Source organism: Phyllobates terribilis, unplaced genomic scaffold, assembly GCF_046119375.1.
Source record: "Phyllobates terribilis strain yellow unplaced genomic scaffold, ASM4611937v1 Scaffold_1__5_contigs__length_1240528914, whole genome shotgun sequence".
In the NCBI taxonomy this organism is placed as follows: domain Eukaryota; kingdom Metazoa; phylum Chordata; class Amphibia; order Anura; family Dendrobatidae; genus Phyllobates; species Phyllobates terribilis.
In genome coordinates, this window is record NW_027362761.1 from 786850072 (window position 1) to 786868523 (window position 18452).

General features: G+C 42.7%; 1 protein-coding gene across 9 annotated transcripts in view; it reads right to left on the bottom strand.

The window, feature by feature from the left end:
* The window catches only part of SEC31A (SEC31 homolog A, COPII coat complex component), an 89014-nt gene that overhangs the window by 28415 nt on the left and 42147 nt on the right, over positions 1-18452 (bottom strand). For 6 of the 9 annotated variants that reach the window (XM_073637027.1, XM_073637025.1, XM_073637024.1 and 3 more), the window contains exons 9-15: positions 15160-15321; positions 14820-14972; positions 11779-12012; positions 7286-7360; positions 7084-7122; positions 527-607; positions 157-232 (exon numbers count right to left, since the gene is read on the bottom strand). In XM_073637027.1, the coding sequence (XP_073493128.1) occupies positions 157-232; positions 527-607; positions 7084-7122; positions 7286-7360; positions 11779-12012; positions 14820-14972; positions 15160-15321 (820 nt within the window). The remainder of the gene's footprint in view (positions 1-156; positions 233-526; positions 608-7083; positions 7123-7285; positions 7361-11778; positions 12013-14819; positions 14973-15159; positions 15322-18452) is intronic. The other 3 variants (XM_073637030.1, XM_073637026.1, XM_073637031.1) reach the window with 1 other exon arrangement.

The window sequence follows — 18452 nt, forward strand, 5'->3', positions numbered from 1 at the left end:
TACTGGATTTTTAGCAATGTGTACTATTCTGCTATCCATATGCAGTCACTGATGACATAAATTCACACATGTGAGTGCAAAAAACAGCAAATTCCAAAAACATAGTCGGCACACTGGACGGCTTTATAAAAACTTGAGAGAGTACAGATCATTTACCTCCGCTCACTGATATATTAAATGTTTCTCCTGCCGGGATGGTGGGACCACCTTCAGCTTTCTCCGATTTTACATTCTAAAAAAAAAAAAAAAAACCACACAAAAATTCAATGACTGTACTAAACACTGGCGGGTTGACATGGGAAGCACAGCAACACTGTTGGGTGATGTTCTCAGCGACTACAGAGCAAAGCAATTCCATAATTAGCTTTACAATTAGTAGTAGAGAAATGTCCCACCAGCAATCCTGGGAGGTGTAAGAGGTATTCGATTGTTAATAAGCATCTTGGCAAGCAGTGCAGCTACGGCAATACAGTGAGGAAAGGCACGGAGAGCACAGGACAGCAGCAGTAAAGATGGTAAAAAGTACCTCCCCCAAGATCAGCTCCTCTGCCGCTTCACTCTCCTCCTCATCATCATGCTCTACAGCCTGGTCACTTTCTTTGACAGTCTTAGGTAAATGTAGTAAGAAATGCAAAACAAAGTAAGGAAGTATTAAAAGACCAGAAGTAAAATCAAGCGGGTAAGATAGAGATCAACGCGGAGCAAACAATGTCCATGGTGGGTAACCGTAGCAAAAACAAGAAGGCTTTCTAGGTCTATGCCAATACAGTTTAAAGAGTAACCATCGGTGCACGTAAAAATAAGAACGTTTGTAATATAACTTATCAGAGAAATCTATCTCCTCCTGGACTGATCTTCCATTCTCAATGTTTCCAATTTACAGGAAAAATCTGTCTTCAGTGAATACACTTTCCCATTACTGAGATAGGAGATGACAGTTGGTGCTCATAAACTTCTATGGAGAACTGTAACTGTCACTTCAGGGGAACTTGCAATAGATTGTCTGCATCTCCCTTTTCCTAGAATTTTAAAAACACTAATTGTCACCTCCTATATCAGTAATCTTCAAAGAATACAGATTTTACCCGAGAGTGAAAGATCAGTCCAGGGTGAGAAAGAAGCAGATTTCTCTGATAACATACTGTACATGACAAAGTTTCTTATTTTAAGGTGTACCATTGATTTATTAAATAAAAACGAAAACAGCGGTTAATCTAATGTACAGGTAGGCAACATTTCAATACAGTATATACTTTCATTAATCACCATTTTCAAGCAGTTAGCTGTCAGTGAAGGTGAACATTCTCCTTTCTACCCAAGAGATGAAGATACATGCACCACCCAGTGGAAGAGTTTTCCACATTTGTTTCCCCAGTCTAGGCAATCCTCTGTGAGCTAATCTGTCTAAACGGCAGGTGGACACGTTTACCGGCACTACATTCTCTACAGATTTCTACAGTTATAAAAACTGTACTAAACTAAAGTCATAGGTCTAAACAGATGTCCTCCTAGCCAGTGCCGTAACTGAAGTCCGATGGGCCCCATTGCAAAATTAGAACCTGGACCCCCTTCCTCCATAGCCCCCTCCCCTCCCACATGTTGGTGAGATGTATGAGCCCTTGTAGCATTCTAAATCCTATAAGGACATACGTGCTGCCCCAATTATGTAGTAATGTCCTCCATCCCGGTATATAAGCCCCCCATGGTATATACGTCCCCCAATCCTGATATATATGTCCCTCATCCTGGGCCCATCCTGATATATATGTCCCTCCATCCTGGTATATATGTTTCTCATCCTGGTATATAGGTCCCTCATCCTGATGTATATGCCCCTCTATCCTGGTATATATGGCCCTCATTCTGGGCCCATCCTGATATACATGTCCCCCCATCCTGATATGTATGGTCCTCATCCTGGGTCCATCCTGATATACATGTCTCCCCATCCTGATATATACGTCACTCATCCTGGAATATATGTCCCTCATCCTGGGCCCATCCTGATATATATGTTCCTCCATCCTGGTATATATGTTTCTCATCCTGGTATATAGGTCCCTCATCTTGATATATATGGCCCTCATTCTGGGCCCATCCTGATATACATGTCCCCCCATCCTGATATGTATGGTCCTCATCCTGGGTCCATCCTGATATACATGTCCCCCCATCCTGATATGTATGGTCCTCATCCTGGGTCCATCCTGATATACATGTCTCCCCATCCTGATATGTATGGTCCTCATCCTGGGTCCATCCTGATATACATGTCTCCCCATCCTGATATATACGTCACTCATCCTGGAATATATGTCCCTCATCCTAGGCCCATCCTGATATATACAGTAGGTATGGAAAGTATTCAGACCCCTTTAAATTTTTCACTCTGTTTCATTGCAGCCATTTGGTAAATTCTAAAAAGCTCATTTTTTTTCTCATTAAAGTACACTGCACCCCATCTTGACTGAAAAAAAACAGTAATGTAGAAATTTTTACAAATTTATTAAAAAAGAAAAACTGAAATATCACATAGTCATAAGTATTCAGACCCTTTGCTCAGTATTGAGTAGAAGCCCGCTTTTGAGCTAGTATAGCCATGAGTCTTATTGGGAATGATGCAACAAGTTTTTCATACCTGGATTTGGGGATCCTCTGCCATTCTTCCTTGTAGATCCTGTCCAGTTCCGTCAGGTTGGATGGTGAACATTGGTGGACAGCCATTTTCAGGTCTCTCCACAGATGCTCAGTTGGGTTTAGGTCAGGACTCTGGCTGGGCCAGTCAAGAATGGTCAGAGTTGTCCTGAAGCCACTCCTTTGTTATTTTAGCTGTGTGCTTAGGGTCATTGTCTTATTGGAAGGTGAACCTTCGGCCAAGTTTGAGGTCCAGAGCACTCTGGAAGAGGTTTTCATCCAGGATATCTCTGTACTTGGCCGCATTCATGTTTCCTTCAATTGCAACCAGTCGTCCTGTCCCTGCAGCTGAAAAACACCCACATAGCATGATGCTGCCACCACCATGTTTCACTGTTGGGATTGTATTGGGCAGGTGATGAGCAGTGCCTGGTTTTCTCCACACATGCCGCTTAGAATTATCACCAAAAAGTTCTATCTTCGTCTCATCAGACCAAAGAATCTTATTTCTCAGCCTGGGAGTCCTTCATGTGTTTTTGAGCAAACTATGTGGTCTTTCATATGTCTTGCACTGAGGAGATGCTTCCGTCAGGCCACTCTGCCATAAAGGCCCGACTGGTGGAGGGCTGCAGTGATAGCTGACTTTGTGGAACTTTCTCCCATCTCCCTATTGCATCTCTAGAGCTCAGCCACAGTGATCTTGTGGTTTTTCTTTACCTCTCTCACCAAGGCTCTTCTCCCACGATTGCTCAGTTTGGCTGGACGGCCAGGTCTAGGAAGACTTCTGGTGGTCCCAAACTTCTTCCATTTAAGGATTATGGAAGCCACTGTGCTCTTAGGAACCTTGAGTAATGCAGAAATTCTTTTGTAATCTTGGCCAGATCTGTGCCTTGCCATAATTCTGTCTCTGAGCTCCTTAGGCAGTTCCTTTGAGCGCATGATTCTCATTTAGTCTGACATGTACTGTGAGCTGTGAGGTCTTATATAGACAGGTGTATGCCTTTCCAAATCAAGTCCTATCCGTTAAATTAAACACAGCTGGACTCCAATGAAGGAGTAGAACCATCTCAAGGAGGATCACAAGGAAATGGACAGCATGTGACTTAAATATGAGTGTCTGAGCAAAGGGTCTGAATACTTATGACCATGTGATATTTCAGTTTTTCTTTTTTAATAAATTTGCAAAAATTTCTACATTTCTGTTTTTTTCAGTCAAGATGGCGTGCAGTGTACTTTAATGAGAAAAAAATTAATTTTTTAGAATTTACAAAATGGCTGCAATACTTTCCGTACCTACTGTATGTCCCCCCATCCTGGGTCCATCCTGTTCTCCACGTCTCCCATCCTGGGTCCATCCTGTTCTACACGTCTCCCATCCTGGGTCCATCCTGTTCTACACGTCTCCCATCCTGGGTCCATCCTGTTCTACACGTCTCCCATCCTGGGTCCATCCTGTTCTACACGTCTCCCATCCTGGGTCCATCCTGTTCTACACGTCTCCCATCCTGGGTCCATCCTGTTCTCCACGTCTCCCATCCTTGGTCCATCCTGTTCTCCACGTCTCCCATCCTGGGTCCATCCTGTTCTCCACGTCTCCCATCCTGGGTCCATCCTGTTCTCCACGTCTCCCATCCTGGGTCCATCCTGTTCTCCACGTCTCCCATCCTGGGTCCATCCTGTTCTCCACGTCTCCCATCCTGGGTCCATCCTGTTCTCCACGTCTCCCATCCTGGGTCCATCCTGTTCTCCACGTCTCCCATCCTGGGTCCATCCTGTTCTCCACGTCTCCCATCCTGGGTCCATCCTGTTCTACACGTCTCCCATCCTGGGTCCATCCTGTTCTACACGTCTCCCATCCTGGGTCCATCCTGTTCTCCACGTCTCCCATCCTGGGTCCATCCTGTTCTACACGTCTCCCATCCTGGGTCCATCCTGTTCTACACGTCTCCCATCCTGGGTCCATCCTGTTCTACACGTCTCCCATCCTGGGTCCATCCTGTTCTACACGTCTCCCATCCTGGGTCCATCCTGTTCTACACGTCTCCCATCCTGGGTCCATCCTGTTCTACACGTCTCCCATCCTGGGCCCATCCTGGGTCCATCCTGTTCTACACGTCTCCCATCCTGGGTCCATCCTGTTCTACACGTCTCCCATCCTGGGTCCATCCTGTTCTACAGGTCTCCCATCCTGGGTCCATCCTGTTATACAGGTCTCCCATCCTGGGTCCATTCTGTTATACATGTTCCTTATCCTGGTATACATGTCTGCCATTCTGGGCCCATCTTCATATATATGTCCCCCGATCTACTGCTGTTTTTAATGCATAAAAAAATTAACGATTCTACTCATCTTCACCCGCAGCGAGGCGTCCTCTTCTGTAGCCGGCACAGGAGCCAGCAGTTGACCTCAGCATGCAAGCGACGTGACGTCACTGCCAACTAGCATGTCGAGGTCAGCTGCCGACCCCTGATTGACTGGCAGTGTGTATTGCAGTGCAGGGGCCCAATAGGTCTCTGTGCCACAAAGCATTTCAGCTGAATGAGAGTCCTTGGATGCAAGGTTAACTCCCTTGTCCTAGCTCATACATGTAAGCAGAGGTTTCCTATTCACTGACAGCTAGCAGAATTTGTGAAAATTAATATTTTTTTTGTTGCATACAATTTTATTATACTACGATTAAACTTTATACACATATATCTGAAATTGCCATGGTCCCCATTGAAAAACAAAACAAAAAAAAGCCCACCATGAACTAAAGTTTGCAATGGTTAAATAATTGGATTTGATTTCTCATTTTACAGAAAGGAAACAAAGTGACGGACAGTACAGAATGCAGAGACCAGCAGGCCTTCATCAGAAATGAGCTGAGCTGCTCTGCAGCCAGAAATCCCCCCAGCTCCATTATTTGGCTGGGTTGGACCTGCCATAAAGCTTTTTGTTCTGTCATCTTCAGGATACTCTAACAAGCTGAGAAAAGGCAAAATCAGTCTGGACATTAGACGATTGACCTGGTTTATCAGGCAAAATCCATCCAACATCTAAAAGGTAATAAATCATGCTTATTGTTTTCTTCCCCTTTAAATAGAAGTTAAATATGATGTTTAACCAATCCGTTACTATATTTTCACAAGCACTGGAGTCTCTATTATACAATATCAGCCTGCAATTAGTTTGCAAAGTTCATTCTGATAAACACCAAAATTCTGGTGGATCAGAGCAGTCAATAAAGATAGTAACACGCTGGGCTTCAGTTATCGGACTCCATTGAATTCTAGGGAATAAGTTAAAGTGCTTATTGGGTTAGTGCCACTACAATCTGTTCAAGTATCAAAGTTGTTGGGAGAAAACTAAGCCGGGGATTTAACCATAAGTATAACACTGTATTAAATATTAATAACCGTGTAATATTTAAATAATTTTTTAAGCAAAACTACGAGCTCAAAATACTATTATGTGATTTGTCAAGGACCACTGGGCTTCTAGAATCTATAAAATAAACTAGACAATAAATGGCATTTGTTTTTTTTCTCTGCTTAGTAGTGACGGCAACCAAGGAATTAGTAGAGGAATGAAACTGCATTAAACGATGCTCATCCTTCTAGGAATTGATGGAGTATCATTGGAGTAACTTTTCTATATATCAGAGGTAGTATATACGTATCTGCTAGGGACATACTATTACTTGGTAATAAACCTCTCTAATTAAGGTTTAAAGGGATTATCCAGGACTATGTTATTTTTTTACTGTGGGCCTAAAAACTAACAGGCAGGCAGTTGGTAAGTACCTGCCTGTTCTACCTGGCACAGATCTCTGCTGGTGCAGAGCGGTCCTGTTCCTGCCGGTGATTCTGTGGCTTCTGATGACATCACGTTGACAGGGCAGCGTCTTCTAATCTGCTCTGTTGATAGGGTGTGACTACCGACGTTATGCCGATTGACAGCCTGCTCCCTGCTGGGTAACTGCGGGAAGCTGGCTGTCAATCAGCATGACGTCGGCAGTCACACCCTGCCCTTAAGAAGAAGAGCTGCTCTGCTGATGTGGAGCAGCGGAATCACCGGCAGGAGCAGTCGGTGATCGCTCTGAGCCGGATAGAACAGGTAGGTAGTTGTTGCCTGTTCATTTTTTTTATACAATGAGTTTGAAAGCTATTTAGTCCTGGATAAACCCTTTAAGTGAAATAAAAAATGCTGTTTTTTTTACTACCTAATAATTTTGTATAGTATTACAAACACAAAAAATATTCATAAAGATTCAGCTGTCATTTTATGTGAATGATATAAACTACTATTTTAGAAAAAAACGTCTGCAATGGTTTTATTAATTCACTAGCTGCCATATGTGGATGATGATACTGGACTACAACGGAGGAATTGCCGGAATTCGAGAATGCATGTAGGTTGAAAATGTCCCTTTGTGCATCCAAGCACACACCAGTCACCAAACTTACCTGATCTGTTCCATCCACATGGCTTAAAACAGATGCAATCTGGAACAAAAGAGAAAAAAAGCATTCCTTCAAATATTCCAACTTTACATACACGTAAGAAAGGAAAATGCAAACACATGGACAATAGTGACCAAGGGGAGATAAAAGAAAGCAATGGAAAATCAGCCGTCATCCAAAGCCAACGTGTGGGATAGATTGTTACCTCTGCTCCAAGATCTTCCTTTCTGAATCCCAGTAGCTCTAGATACTTGCCCCGGCAATCATCTTCAAAATTGACCTAACAGTATAGGAAGAGATAAATCTAAGTAGCTTTACTGATAATGATTCACAAATGTATCTGGGGAAACATCGAAATGTTCACGTCCGCACACTAAGGGTAAATTCACACAGTCCTGATCTGCTGCAGGATTTCACTGCAGATTCAACCGGGATCTACTGTATGGTACATGTGGATGGGGCATTAAAACCCCCACCTACACGGAGCTGGAAAACAAGGAGCACACTGAGGATTTATTTCACAGATTTTTCTCAGCACAACAAAAAAAATCCGTGATCGTGTGTGGAGTGTGGACTCCGTCTACGGGTGGGTTTACATTTATCAATTTTGCAGCGCTAAATGACCGCCTAGAGAAAAACATTTGCAAACCGACTGTCGTTTAACCCCTTTCCAACATGGTCAATTTCCTATTTTTTTTTCTCCTCCCCTTGTTTTAAGAGCCATACTTTTTAACATTTTTCTGTCCATATAGATGTATGAAGGCTTGTTATTTTCGGGACGAGTTGTACTTTTGAATGGCATAATTCATTTAACCATAGAAAATAGGGAAAAAATTCCAAGTGGGATGAAATTGCGAAAAAAAAGGTGACTGACATTGTTTTTTGGGAAATGTTTTTACAGCAAACATTGTGTGGTAAAAATGAACTGGCAATATGATTCTCTTCATCAGTACAATTAAGGCGATACCAAACTTAACAGTTTTTTTATTATTGTAGTGACACCAAAAAATAAAAGTAAAAAATTTGAGGGATTATATCCCCATTTTCCAAGATTTGTAACGTTTTGATTTTTCGATTGATGGAGTTGTTTGAGGGCTTATTTAGGGTGGGGAAAACCACTGTTTTTATTGATACCATTTTGGGACAGGTATGACATTTTGATCACTTGTTGCAGCATTTTTTTCGGTAGTGCAGTGACCAAAATAATGATTATTTTCCTGCTTACGATGTTTACCAATCGGGTTCATTATTTTTATATTTTCATAGATCGGACTTTTCTGGACGCGACGATATCAAATATGTGTATTTTACTGTATTGGTTGTCTGATCATTTACACTGTAAATAGTAAAATCACGGTCTCCTTTGAAGCCCAGCCACAGGCTAGGTTTCAAGGGAGCTCTGTAATGGAAAGAAGAGAGGTCTTCAACAGATCCCCGGGTATCAGAACCCCGCGATGACGGAGGATCGCTGATGTGCATATAAAATAACGCGATCCCATCCCGGCGCACTTTTAATGCCGCTGTCAAAGTTTGAATGAGGCATTTAACAGGTTAGCAGTCGCAGATGGAGCTCCAACCTATCCGCAGATATTAAATGCAGATCGGGGTATTGAGCGAGCTCATCCTGTTAGTCAGCTCCATACATCCGCTGTATATGTACGGCGGATGTCAGTAAGAGGTTAATAGCCTGTTTACGCAGGCAGCCTATGCGCACCTTTGTTCTCATCAGTGCAGGTCCAGTTTACAGAAAAGATACGCTGCCTGACCGCTTGTCCTGTTTACACAAAAGATGCGCTGCCTGACCGCTTGTCCTGTTTACACAAAAGATGCGCTGCCTGACCGCTTGTCCTGTTTACACAAAAGATGCGCTGCCTGACCGCTTGTCCTGTTTACACAAAAGATGCGATGCCTGACCGCTTGTCCTGTTTACACAAAAGATGCGATGCCTGACCGCTTGTCCTGTTTACACAAAAGATGCGCTGCTTGACCGCTTGTCCTGTTTACACAAAAGATGCGCTGCCTGACCGCTTGTCCTGTTTACACAAAAGATGCGATGCCTGACCGCTTGTCCTGTTTACACAAAAGATGCGATGCCTGACCGCTTGTCCTGTTTACACAAAAGATGCGATGCCTGACCGCTTGTCCTGTTTACACAAAAGGTGCGATGCCTGACCGCTTGTCCTGTTTACACAAAAGATGCGCTGCCTGACCGCTTGTCCTGTTTACACAAAAGATGCGATGCCTGACCGCTTGTCCTGTTTACACAAAAGATGCGATGCCTGACCGCTTGTCCTGTTTACACAAAAGATGCGATGCCTGACCGCTTGTCCTGTTTACACAAAAGATGCGATGCCTGACCGCTTGTCCGGTTTACGCAAAAGATGCGATGCCTGACAGCTTGTCCTGTTTACACAAAAGATGCGATGCCTGACCGCTTGTCCTGTTTACACAAAAGATGCGCTGCCTGACCGCTTGTCCCCAGTTTACTCTTTTGTCGGGTGATCAGCAGCCTATTTATGCTGCATGATTATCTGTTAACAAACGTTCCTAGGAATGATAATGGTGCTGTGTAAATGCACATTAAGACTTCAATGAGTTAATGGACATTCTGGAAAGTAAAGTTTCATTACAGCCAATAATACTGTATCTTCAAAAACAGATTATGTAAAGGGAACCTGCCATTTTGACTATGCTATTTGATCTGCAGGCAGGAGGTTATAGAACAGGAGAAATGGATACCATTGACAAACTTTTCCAAGAAAAATGTAAGCAAAGATTGAAATCCCTGGTGCTTGCATGTATATGAGCGCAGTGGGCGGTTGTATTAAGTGATTGACAGTCTTTCCCATATCACCAGGCATACAGAGATACAGTGCATTGTGAAAGTATTTGGCTCTCTTGAACTTTTCTACCTTTTGCCACATTTCTGGCTTCAAACATAAAGATATTAAAATCTAATTTTTTGGGGAAGAATCAACAAGTGGGACTCAATCGTGAAGTGGAACGAAATTTAATGGATATTTTAAACTTTTTTAACAAATTAAAAACTGAAAGTGGGGTGTGCAATATTATTCCGCCCCCTTGAGTTAATACTTTGTAGCGCCACCTTTTTCTGCGATTACAGCTGCAAGTCGCTTGGGGTATGTCTCTATCAGTTTTGCACATCGAGAGGCTGAAATTCTTGCCCATTATTCCCTGCAAAACAGCTCGAGCTCAGTGATGTTGGATGGAGGGCGTTTGTGAACAGCAGTTTTCAGCTCTTTCCACAGATTCTAGATTGGATTCAGGTCTGGACTTTGACTTGGCCATTCTAACACCTGGATACGTTTATTTTTGAACCATTCCATTGTAGATTTTGCTTTATGTTTGGGATCATTGTCTTGTTGGAAGATAAATCTTCGTCCCAGTCTCAGGTCTTTTGCAGACTCCAATAGGTTTTCTTCCAGAACGGTCCAGTATTTGGCTCCGTCCATCTTCCCATCAATTTTAACCATCTTCCCTGTCCCTGCTGAAGAAAAGCAGGCCCAAACCATGATGCTGTCACCACCATGTTTGACAGTGGGGATGGTGTTTTGAGGGTGATGAGCTGTGTTGCTTTTACGCCAAACAGTTCGATTCTGACCAGAGCACCTTATTCCACATGTTTGGTGTGTCTCCCAGGTGGCTTGTGGCAAACTTCAAACGTGACTTTTTATGGATATCTTTGAGAAATGGCTTTCTTCTTGCCACTCTTCCATAAAGGCCAGATTTGTGCAGTGTACGACTGATTGTTGTCCTATGGACAGACTCTCCCACCTCAGCTGTAGTTCTCTGCAGTTCATCCAGAGTGATCATGGGCCTTTTGGCAAAAAATTTCTGATCAGTCTTCTCCTTGTTCGAGATGAAAGTTTAGAGGGACGGCCGGGTCTTGGTAGATTTGCAGTGGTCTGATACTCCTTCCATTTCAATATGATTGCTTGCACAGTGCTCCTTGAGATGTTTAAAAGTTGGGAAATCTTTTTGTATCCCAATCCGGCTTTAAACTTCGCCACAACAGTATCTCGGACCTGCCTGGTGTGTTCCTTGGTCTTCATGATGCTCTCTGCACTAGAAACAGATCCCTGAGACTATCACAGAGCAGGTGCATTTATACGGAGACTTGATTACACAGGTGGATTCTATTTATCATTACCAATCATTTAGGACAACATTGGATCATTCAGAGATCCTCACTGAACTTCTGGAGTGAGTTTGCTGCACTGAAAGAAAAGGAGCCGAATAATATTGCACGCCCCACTTTTCAATTTTTAATTTTTAATTTGCTAAAAAAGTTTAAAATATCCAATAAATTTCGTTCCACTTCATGATTGTGTCCCACTTGTTGTTGATTCTTCCCCCAAAAATTAGAATTTTATATCTTTATGTTTGAAGCCATAAATGTGGCAAAAGGTAGAAAAGTTCAAGGGGGCCAAATACTTTCACAATGCACTGTAGCTGTCAATCACTAGTAGGACCGCCCACTGGATTTCTATACATAAACCAGGGATTTCAATGAATAAAATGCAAGTTATACTGAATCTTTCCCAACAAACTTATACATCATTCCGCTCATCTACTCCTTCTCTACACCATGCTGTCCACAGATAAGAGTGCATGTAGAACAAGATGAAGACCATGAAATGCAATGACAAGGCAAATGAAAAGCAATAACACACTAACCTTTAGGAACGACCAGACACTCTTCTCAAAGTCATTCTTTCCATCATCAATTTTTTTCTGGCAGTACTCAAGGAATGCCCCCGTGCTGACCACATCTTGAAGTTTATTAGAGCGGTTCAGGAACTCCTCCTCAGTGACCACTTGACTGACATACACGTGAAAGCGTTCAGCTTGTGGATGCTGTTGGGTTGGTTGCGTTTTCTCAGCCCCAAATGTAACCAATTTCCCTCCAAACTGTAAAATAATAAAAGAACCTTTAGAAAATACTATAGTTCACCTCCAAAAGTTACAAGCATCAGAGGCTTTTACTTCTGCAAGTGTATGAGCTGATCCCACCAAATGACATTAGCTTGGTAATCTCAGTTGATGGAGCTCTGATATATTTTAATGGGGCTATGGTAGTTTTTTTTAATATTTATTTCATTAGACTTAAATAGTGTTACCAAGATTGACAGATATCCCTTATACATAGAACAGGGGATAACTTACTGATTGCTGGAGGTCCAGGTGCTGTAATGCCCGATTCAGAGACAGGGGTTCTGCAGAGCCCCATCTGAATGAAGCAAAGGTCAAGCATGGTCTACAAGAATGTTGGAAATAGCATAGGGCTGTACTCTGCTTTCTCTAACAGTACCATAGACAATGAATGGAGCAGAGGTGCACATGATCAACCTCTGCTACCTTCAGATGGTTTCTACAGTGCCACATTCCCAACTTTCAATCTTGGTAACAACTTTTTAATGTTCCTTCCTATTACCCATAGATGAGTATACTGGCCCAAATGAAAAGTTCTGACATAAAGTGCAGTACAAAAGTTTTAATAAAAAAAATGCTGAAAATTGAGAATGCTTTAAAAAGAGAGGTGTTACAGGGCATCTGTCAGTAGGAGCAATCCCCAAAGCCGTCAATATGGCCTTGCACGTCAAAGGAAGCTAAATAAAATGATACCTAGATATCTATGATTAGGTGTCTTATTCCAGAGAAATCCATGCTTTTCTTATATGTAAATGAGCTGTCCAGGACTATGTGCCGGACACTGATCTGCATGAGAGTTTGAGAGCTTGTTTTAACTAAAAGGAGGCGTTACCAGTGTGATTGAGTAATGGCCGCTCTCTGCTCTCCTGATCTCACTGCAGAGCTGTGTGTGATTATAGCTGACACATCTGCAGGCTCCTCTCAGCTTCCATCTCACAGGCAGTCAGGGCTGCAATATTGTTACAATACAGCAGAGCTGTGAGAGCTGCAGATGCTAACGTGTTTGTAAGAAGATAAAGTTCAGTTTTACGGTTCTGCATTAGTTACATGTCTCACACTGGTAACTCCCCATATTATTTAAAATAACTCTTGGGCAGATTCTCATGCAGATCAGTGTCCGACACATAGTCCTGAACAGCTCATTTATATACAAGAAAAACGTGGATTTCTCTGAAATAAGACATCGGATCACAGATATCAAGGTATCATTTTATTCAGCTTCCTATGACCTACATACTCATATAGACTGGTTAGGAGGGTTGATCCTACTGACAGATTCCCTTTAATAGTTAATTTTAATCAATTAACAAAATACAAAGTGAATGAACAAAAGAGAATTACACTTGCACAAAGAAAATAATTTTGTAGGGTTATAAGCATGTGCAATCAAACAGGTGATAATGATCATCATTTTCATATAATATATATATATATATATATATATATATATATATATATATATATACACACACACACACACACACACACATACATATATACATACATACATACATACATATACACACACGCTATTGAATCCGTTCTATGCCCGGGTGGCGAGCATTTTTATTGGTATATGGTCTCCCCTCCTGGTATTTGTGCTGCCCCCATCCTGTCCCCACCATCCTATCCTGGTGTGCATAGCACCACTCGCCCCCAATCACCTCCATGAACCAGCTGGGTGTCTCCGGGATCCGTGATCAGCGCTGCTGCTTGCACTCAGTAGACAGGTAATAGGAAATAGGTAATGCGTGGCACCCATCATCCCCAATCCTGGTATGCATGGTACCCCATCCCTCACCCCCATCCTAGTATGCATGGCACTCCTCATCCCTATCCTGGTATGCATGGGCCCCTCATCCCTATCCTGGTATGCATGGCACCCCATCTCTCATCCTGGTATCCATGGCCCCCTCATCCCTATTCTGGTATGTATGGTACCCCTCATCCCAATTCTGGCATGTGTGGGCTCCTCATCCCAGAAACCTGGTATGCATGGCACCCAATCCCTCATCCTAGTATGCACAGCACCCAATCCCTCATCCTAGTATGCATGGCACCCCTCATCCCTATTCTGATATGCATGGTCCCCTCACCCCCAATCCTGGTATGCATGGTCCCCTCACCCCCCCCAATCCTGGTATGCATGGTCCCCTCACCCCCCCAATCCCGGTATGCATGGTCCCCTCACCCCCCCAATCCTGGTATGTGTGATACCCCTCACCCCCCAATCCTGGTATGCCAAACTCTGCTACAAAAGGTGAGGCTGTGGAAGACGGTTTCATGGCACAGGTATTCATACTCCATGGCAAGAAGGACCATAGCATCAAGATAGAAGGTAGTTATACTGTATCATCAAGGAAAGATTTCAAAGCAAAACCAAGTAGACTGTGGTTTCACAATATGCTGTTCAAGCAATTTTGAAAAATTTGTGCAATGTTGAGGACTGCAGATGCAGTGGTCAGCTAATGACATGTAGTGCAGCAGATGAAAGACAAATCATGCTTACTTACCTTTGAAATTGCAAGATATTCAGCATGGCTATCAGCTCAGAACTGGCTGCACCCAGTGGGGCCCAGGAACTACCATCTGTCCTTAGCCAACCACTTTTATTTTTGCAGAAAGTTTTTCCACACCTGCCTAAAACTTTTTTGCAGTACTGAATGTGTACAAGTCAACAGAATAACAGTTGGAAGCCTTACTAGAGGAAGATAAAACACTAAACTTTAATCATTAAAGTGTCTTCCAAAAATCGACTGCATTTGTTGCTGATGGCAAACACTTACAGAAAATGAAGCTCCGACTGGTCGTCGTAACCACTTCGGTGGTTTTTTCAACGGCTGAACACTGCTCTGCTGGGTGGTCGGCTGAGGAAGCTGCAAAGGAGGAAGGGGCTGTCCAGTGCCAAATGGATCCAAATTCCCAAAAGATGAAGAAAGCTGTAAGGAAACATCCCAAAACAAAAGGAAACCTTTAACAAAAAATAGGCATGGAAATAACTTTATGGATATAATACTGAAACAATGAAAACTTAGGCCAAATGTTTACACAGATTACACCATTTTAAAAATCAGAAATGTGATATCTGCACCTTTCCTTATAAAGATTGAACGGGGTACAATTTACCTTATCCACCTGCTTCTGATTCAGATTGTCATTGCTTCCACCCATTATGGAATAAACGCTGATCCGTCCATCGAAAGAAGCAGCAGAAAGCACAGCCGGATTCCGCGGACACCACTGGATATCAAAGCACCACTGGGTGTTTGTCGGCAGCTCGTATAAAACCTAAGAACAGGAAAAAAAGAAGGTTATGCCAAAGACAACAACGACACAAGACTAAACTACATTTCACGCTGGTCTGGCTGATTAGCTGCAATAATCCTTCAATGAAACAAACGGCACATACATTGCTCCTCGTTATTAGGACATCTATCTACACCAGGCGAAATCAACGTTTTCATTAAACCCAACGATAATCTGATCTGTGAATGCACTCCCTGACAGAAGTTATGTCGCTTATCCATGTTATGTAAATAAAAGCTTATAACCTGACGTTAAATTCATCCATTGGTTTTATAAATTACTCTTTTGAAAGCTGAAACCCTCCCAAATTTGGTTTAGGTAAAGAAAATAAATTGGCATCAATGCTGAAATATTGATCATTTAATGAACACAGAATGGTCAGATTTTGGCAAGACAAAAGTTTTGTCGCCTGGTCATATAATGCACCCAATCCTAGTTTACATCCTCACCAGTGCGCAGTAAATGATCGGTTAATTAGTGGGTGTGTATAAAAAGAAACCCAGCACCCCAGACCTTCACTTGAACTGCAACTTGAGCTCTGACAACATGCCAAAAATCCACCCTGCAACCAAAGCCTTGATTATCAAGAGGCTGAAGACCAGATCCACTGCAGAGGTGGCTGGCACCTTTAATGTGTCTCAGTGTCAAGTACAAAGAATTAAAAAAAGATTTGAAGAGACTGGAGATGTGTTTGACAAGCCCAGGTCCAGCAGACCCCGCAAGACAACTGCTCAGGAGGAACGTTTGTTGGTTAGAAAATCCAAAGCAAGCCCCTCTTCCACTTCAGCAGAGCTCCAACAGGCCTGGTCACCTCAAGTCCCTGTGTCAACTAGAACAGTTTGTAAGATTCGGTCTCGAAATGGCCTTCATGGTCGAATCAGTGCCCAGAAGCCAGCACTAAACAAAAGGCAAATAAAAAACCGTGTGGCATTTGCAAAGTCCCACAGCCTGCTAAACAGATGGATGCTGGAAAAGTGTCAGAAGGTGGATTTCTCTGATGAATCTTCAGTAGAATTACACCACAGCCGCCGCAAATACTGCAGGAGACCTACTGGAGCCCGTATGGATCCAAAATACACCCAGAAAACAGTTAAATTTGGTGGTGGAAAGATCATGGTCTGGGGTTACATTCAGTATGGGGGTGTGCGAAACATTTGCAAGGTGGAAGGCAATATCAATAGCCTAAAATATCAAGAAGTATTAGCTACCTCTTACATTCCAAATCATAAAAAGGGTGAAATTCTGCAGCAGGATGGTGCTCCATCTCATACATCCATCTCTACAACAAAGTTCCTCCAGGCAAAAAAGATCAAGGTGCTCAAGGACTGGCCAGCCCAGTCACCAGACATGGACATCATTGAGCATGTTTGGGGTAGGATGAAAGAGGAAGCTTGGAAGACAAAACCAAAGAATCTAGATGAACTGTGGGAGGCATGTAAGGCTGTGTGCCCACGATGCGTTTTCTAAGCGTTTCCGCAGCGGTAAATACGCTGCAGAAACGCTTAAAAAAAGCATGGTAGAAGGCCTGCCATGTCCTCCAATGATAATCCGCATGTGCTGTGCACATGCTGCGGAAATTTCCGCTGCGGATTATCATTGCGGAAAAAAAAGCAGCACTACCAATTATTTTGCGGAAGTGCTGCGTTTTTGCCACCATTGACTTGCATTAGAACGCGCCAATTCCGCAAGACTGCATCTGTACTTGCGAAATTGGCGCGTTCTAATGTGCGGATGGTACCCGGGTGTAGAGGAGAGGAGAGTCTCATCCACAACCAGGTACCATTAAAAAAGCTTTAAAAAAAGAATAAAATAAAAAATAAATATATACTTACCTTCTGGCGGCCCGCGCTGCGCTCCTCCTTGCTTCCCGGCACTTCGCGATGGAATGAAGGACCTGCGCTGACGTCAGTCATGTGACGGGTCATGCGACGCTGACGTCGGCAGGTCCTTCACTCTACCGCTGCTGGCAGCCGGGACCGAGCGCAGCAGGACACCGGGGGTCATCGGAGGGTAAGTATATATTTATTTTTTTAGTTTTTGACATTCTCTCGGTCACACTATATAAATCCATGCAGTTTGCATGGATTTATATAGTGTGACCAAATTGTCAAGCACTTTCCAAGTGATGCTAAAATCGCTTGGAAAGCGCTTGTCAACCCGCATGCAGAAATGAAAGTGAAGAATGCTTCACATCCGCATGTCCCTGGCAGGAAAAAACATGTACAATCCGCATGTACAATCCGCATGCATTTTTTCTGCCAGGGGAGATGCAGAAACGCTCAGGAAAAAATCCTGAGCATTTCTGCATCGTGGGCACATAGCCTAAGACTGCATTCTTTGCTATTCCTGATGACTTCATTAATAAATTGTATGAATCATTGTTGAACCGCATGGATGCAGTCCTTCAAGCTCATGGAAGTCACACAAAATATTAAATATGACTCTAATAGCACCACAACTTCATTCACCAATGTTATGCAACATAGATTTGTATTTTAAGATAATTATTTGTTTGAATATCACATTACTTTCTGTGGGCGACAAAACTTTTGTCTTGCCAAAATCTGACCATTCTGTGTTCATTAAATGATCAATATTTCAGCATTAATGCCAATTTATTTTCTTAACCTAAACCAAATTTGGGAGGGTTTCAGCTTTCAAAAGAGTCATTTATAAAACCAATGGATGAATTTAACATCAGGTTATAAGCTTTTATTTACATAACATGGATAAGCGACATAACTTCTGTCAGGGAGTGTAGGATGGGGGCAATATAAACTCCCATATTGAATGCAAAAAAGCACTTTGGACTCCTCTCTTTCTAAAAGTATATAGGCTTGTACCCCTCTGCCTGATCTTATATGTAACCTCTGCTGCTCTTGAGTGCATCTCTTCCCTCCTAGTGCTTCAGTAAAGTTAGGGACTATCCTCATTGGGTACACCTCGTCGTGGAGGGGGAGGGGCTTTTAAGCTTTAATTCAAAAAATGTTAACTAAGTACACTACTTTTTTAAGTATATAATGATATTCTTGCATTCATTTATTGCATTGTGCCCATGCATTGTGTTTTTATTCTAAGTATGTCTATTACTTTAATACCACAGGTGTGCTGGC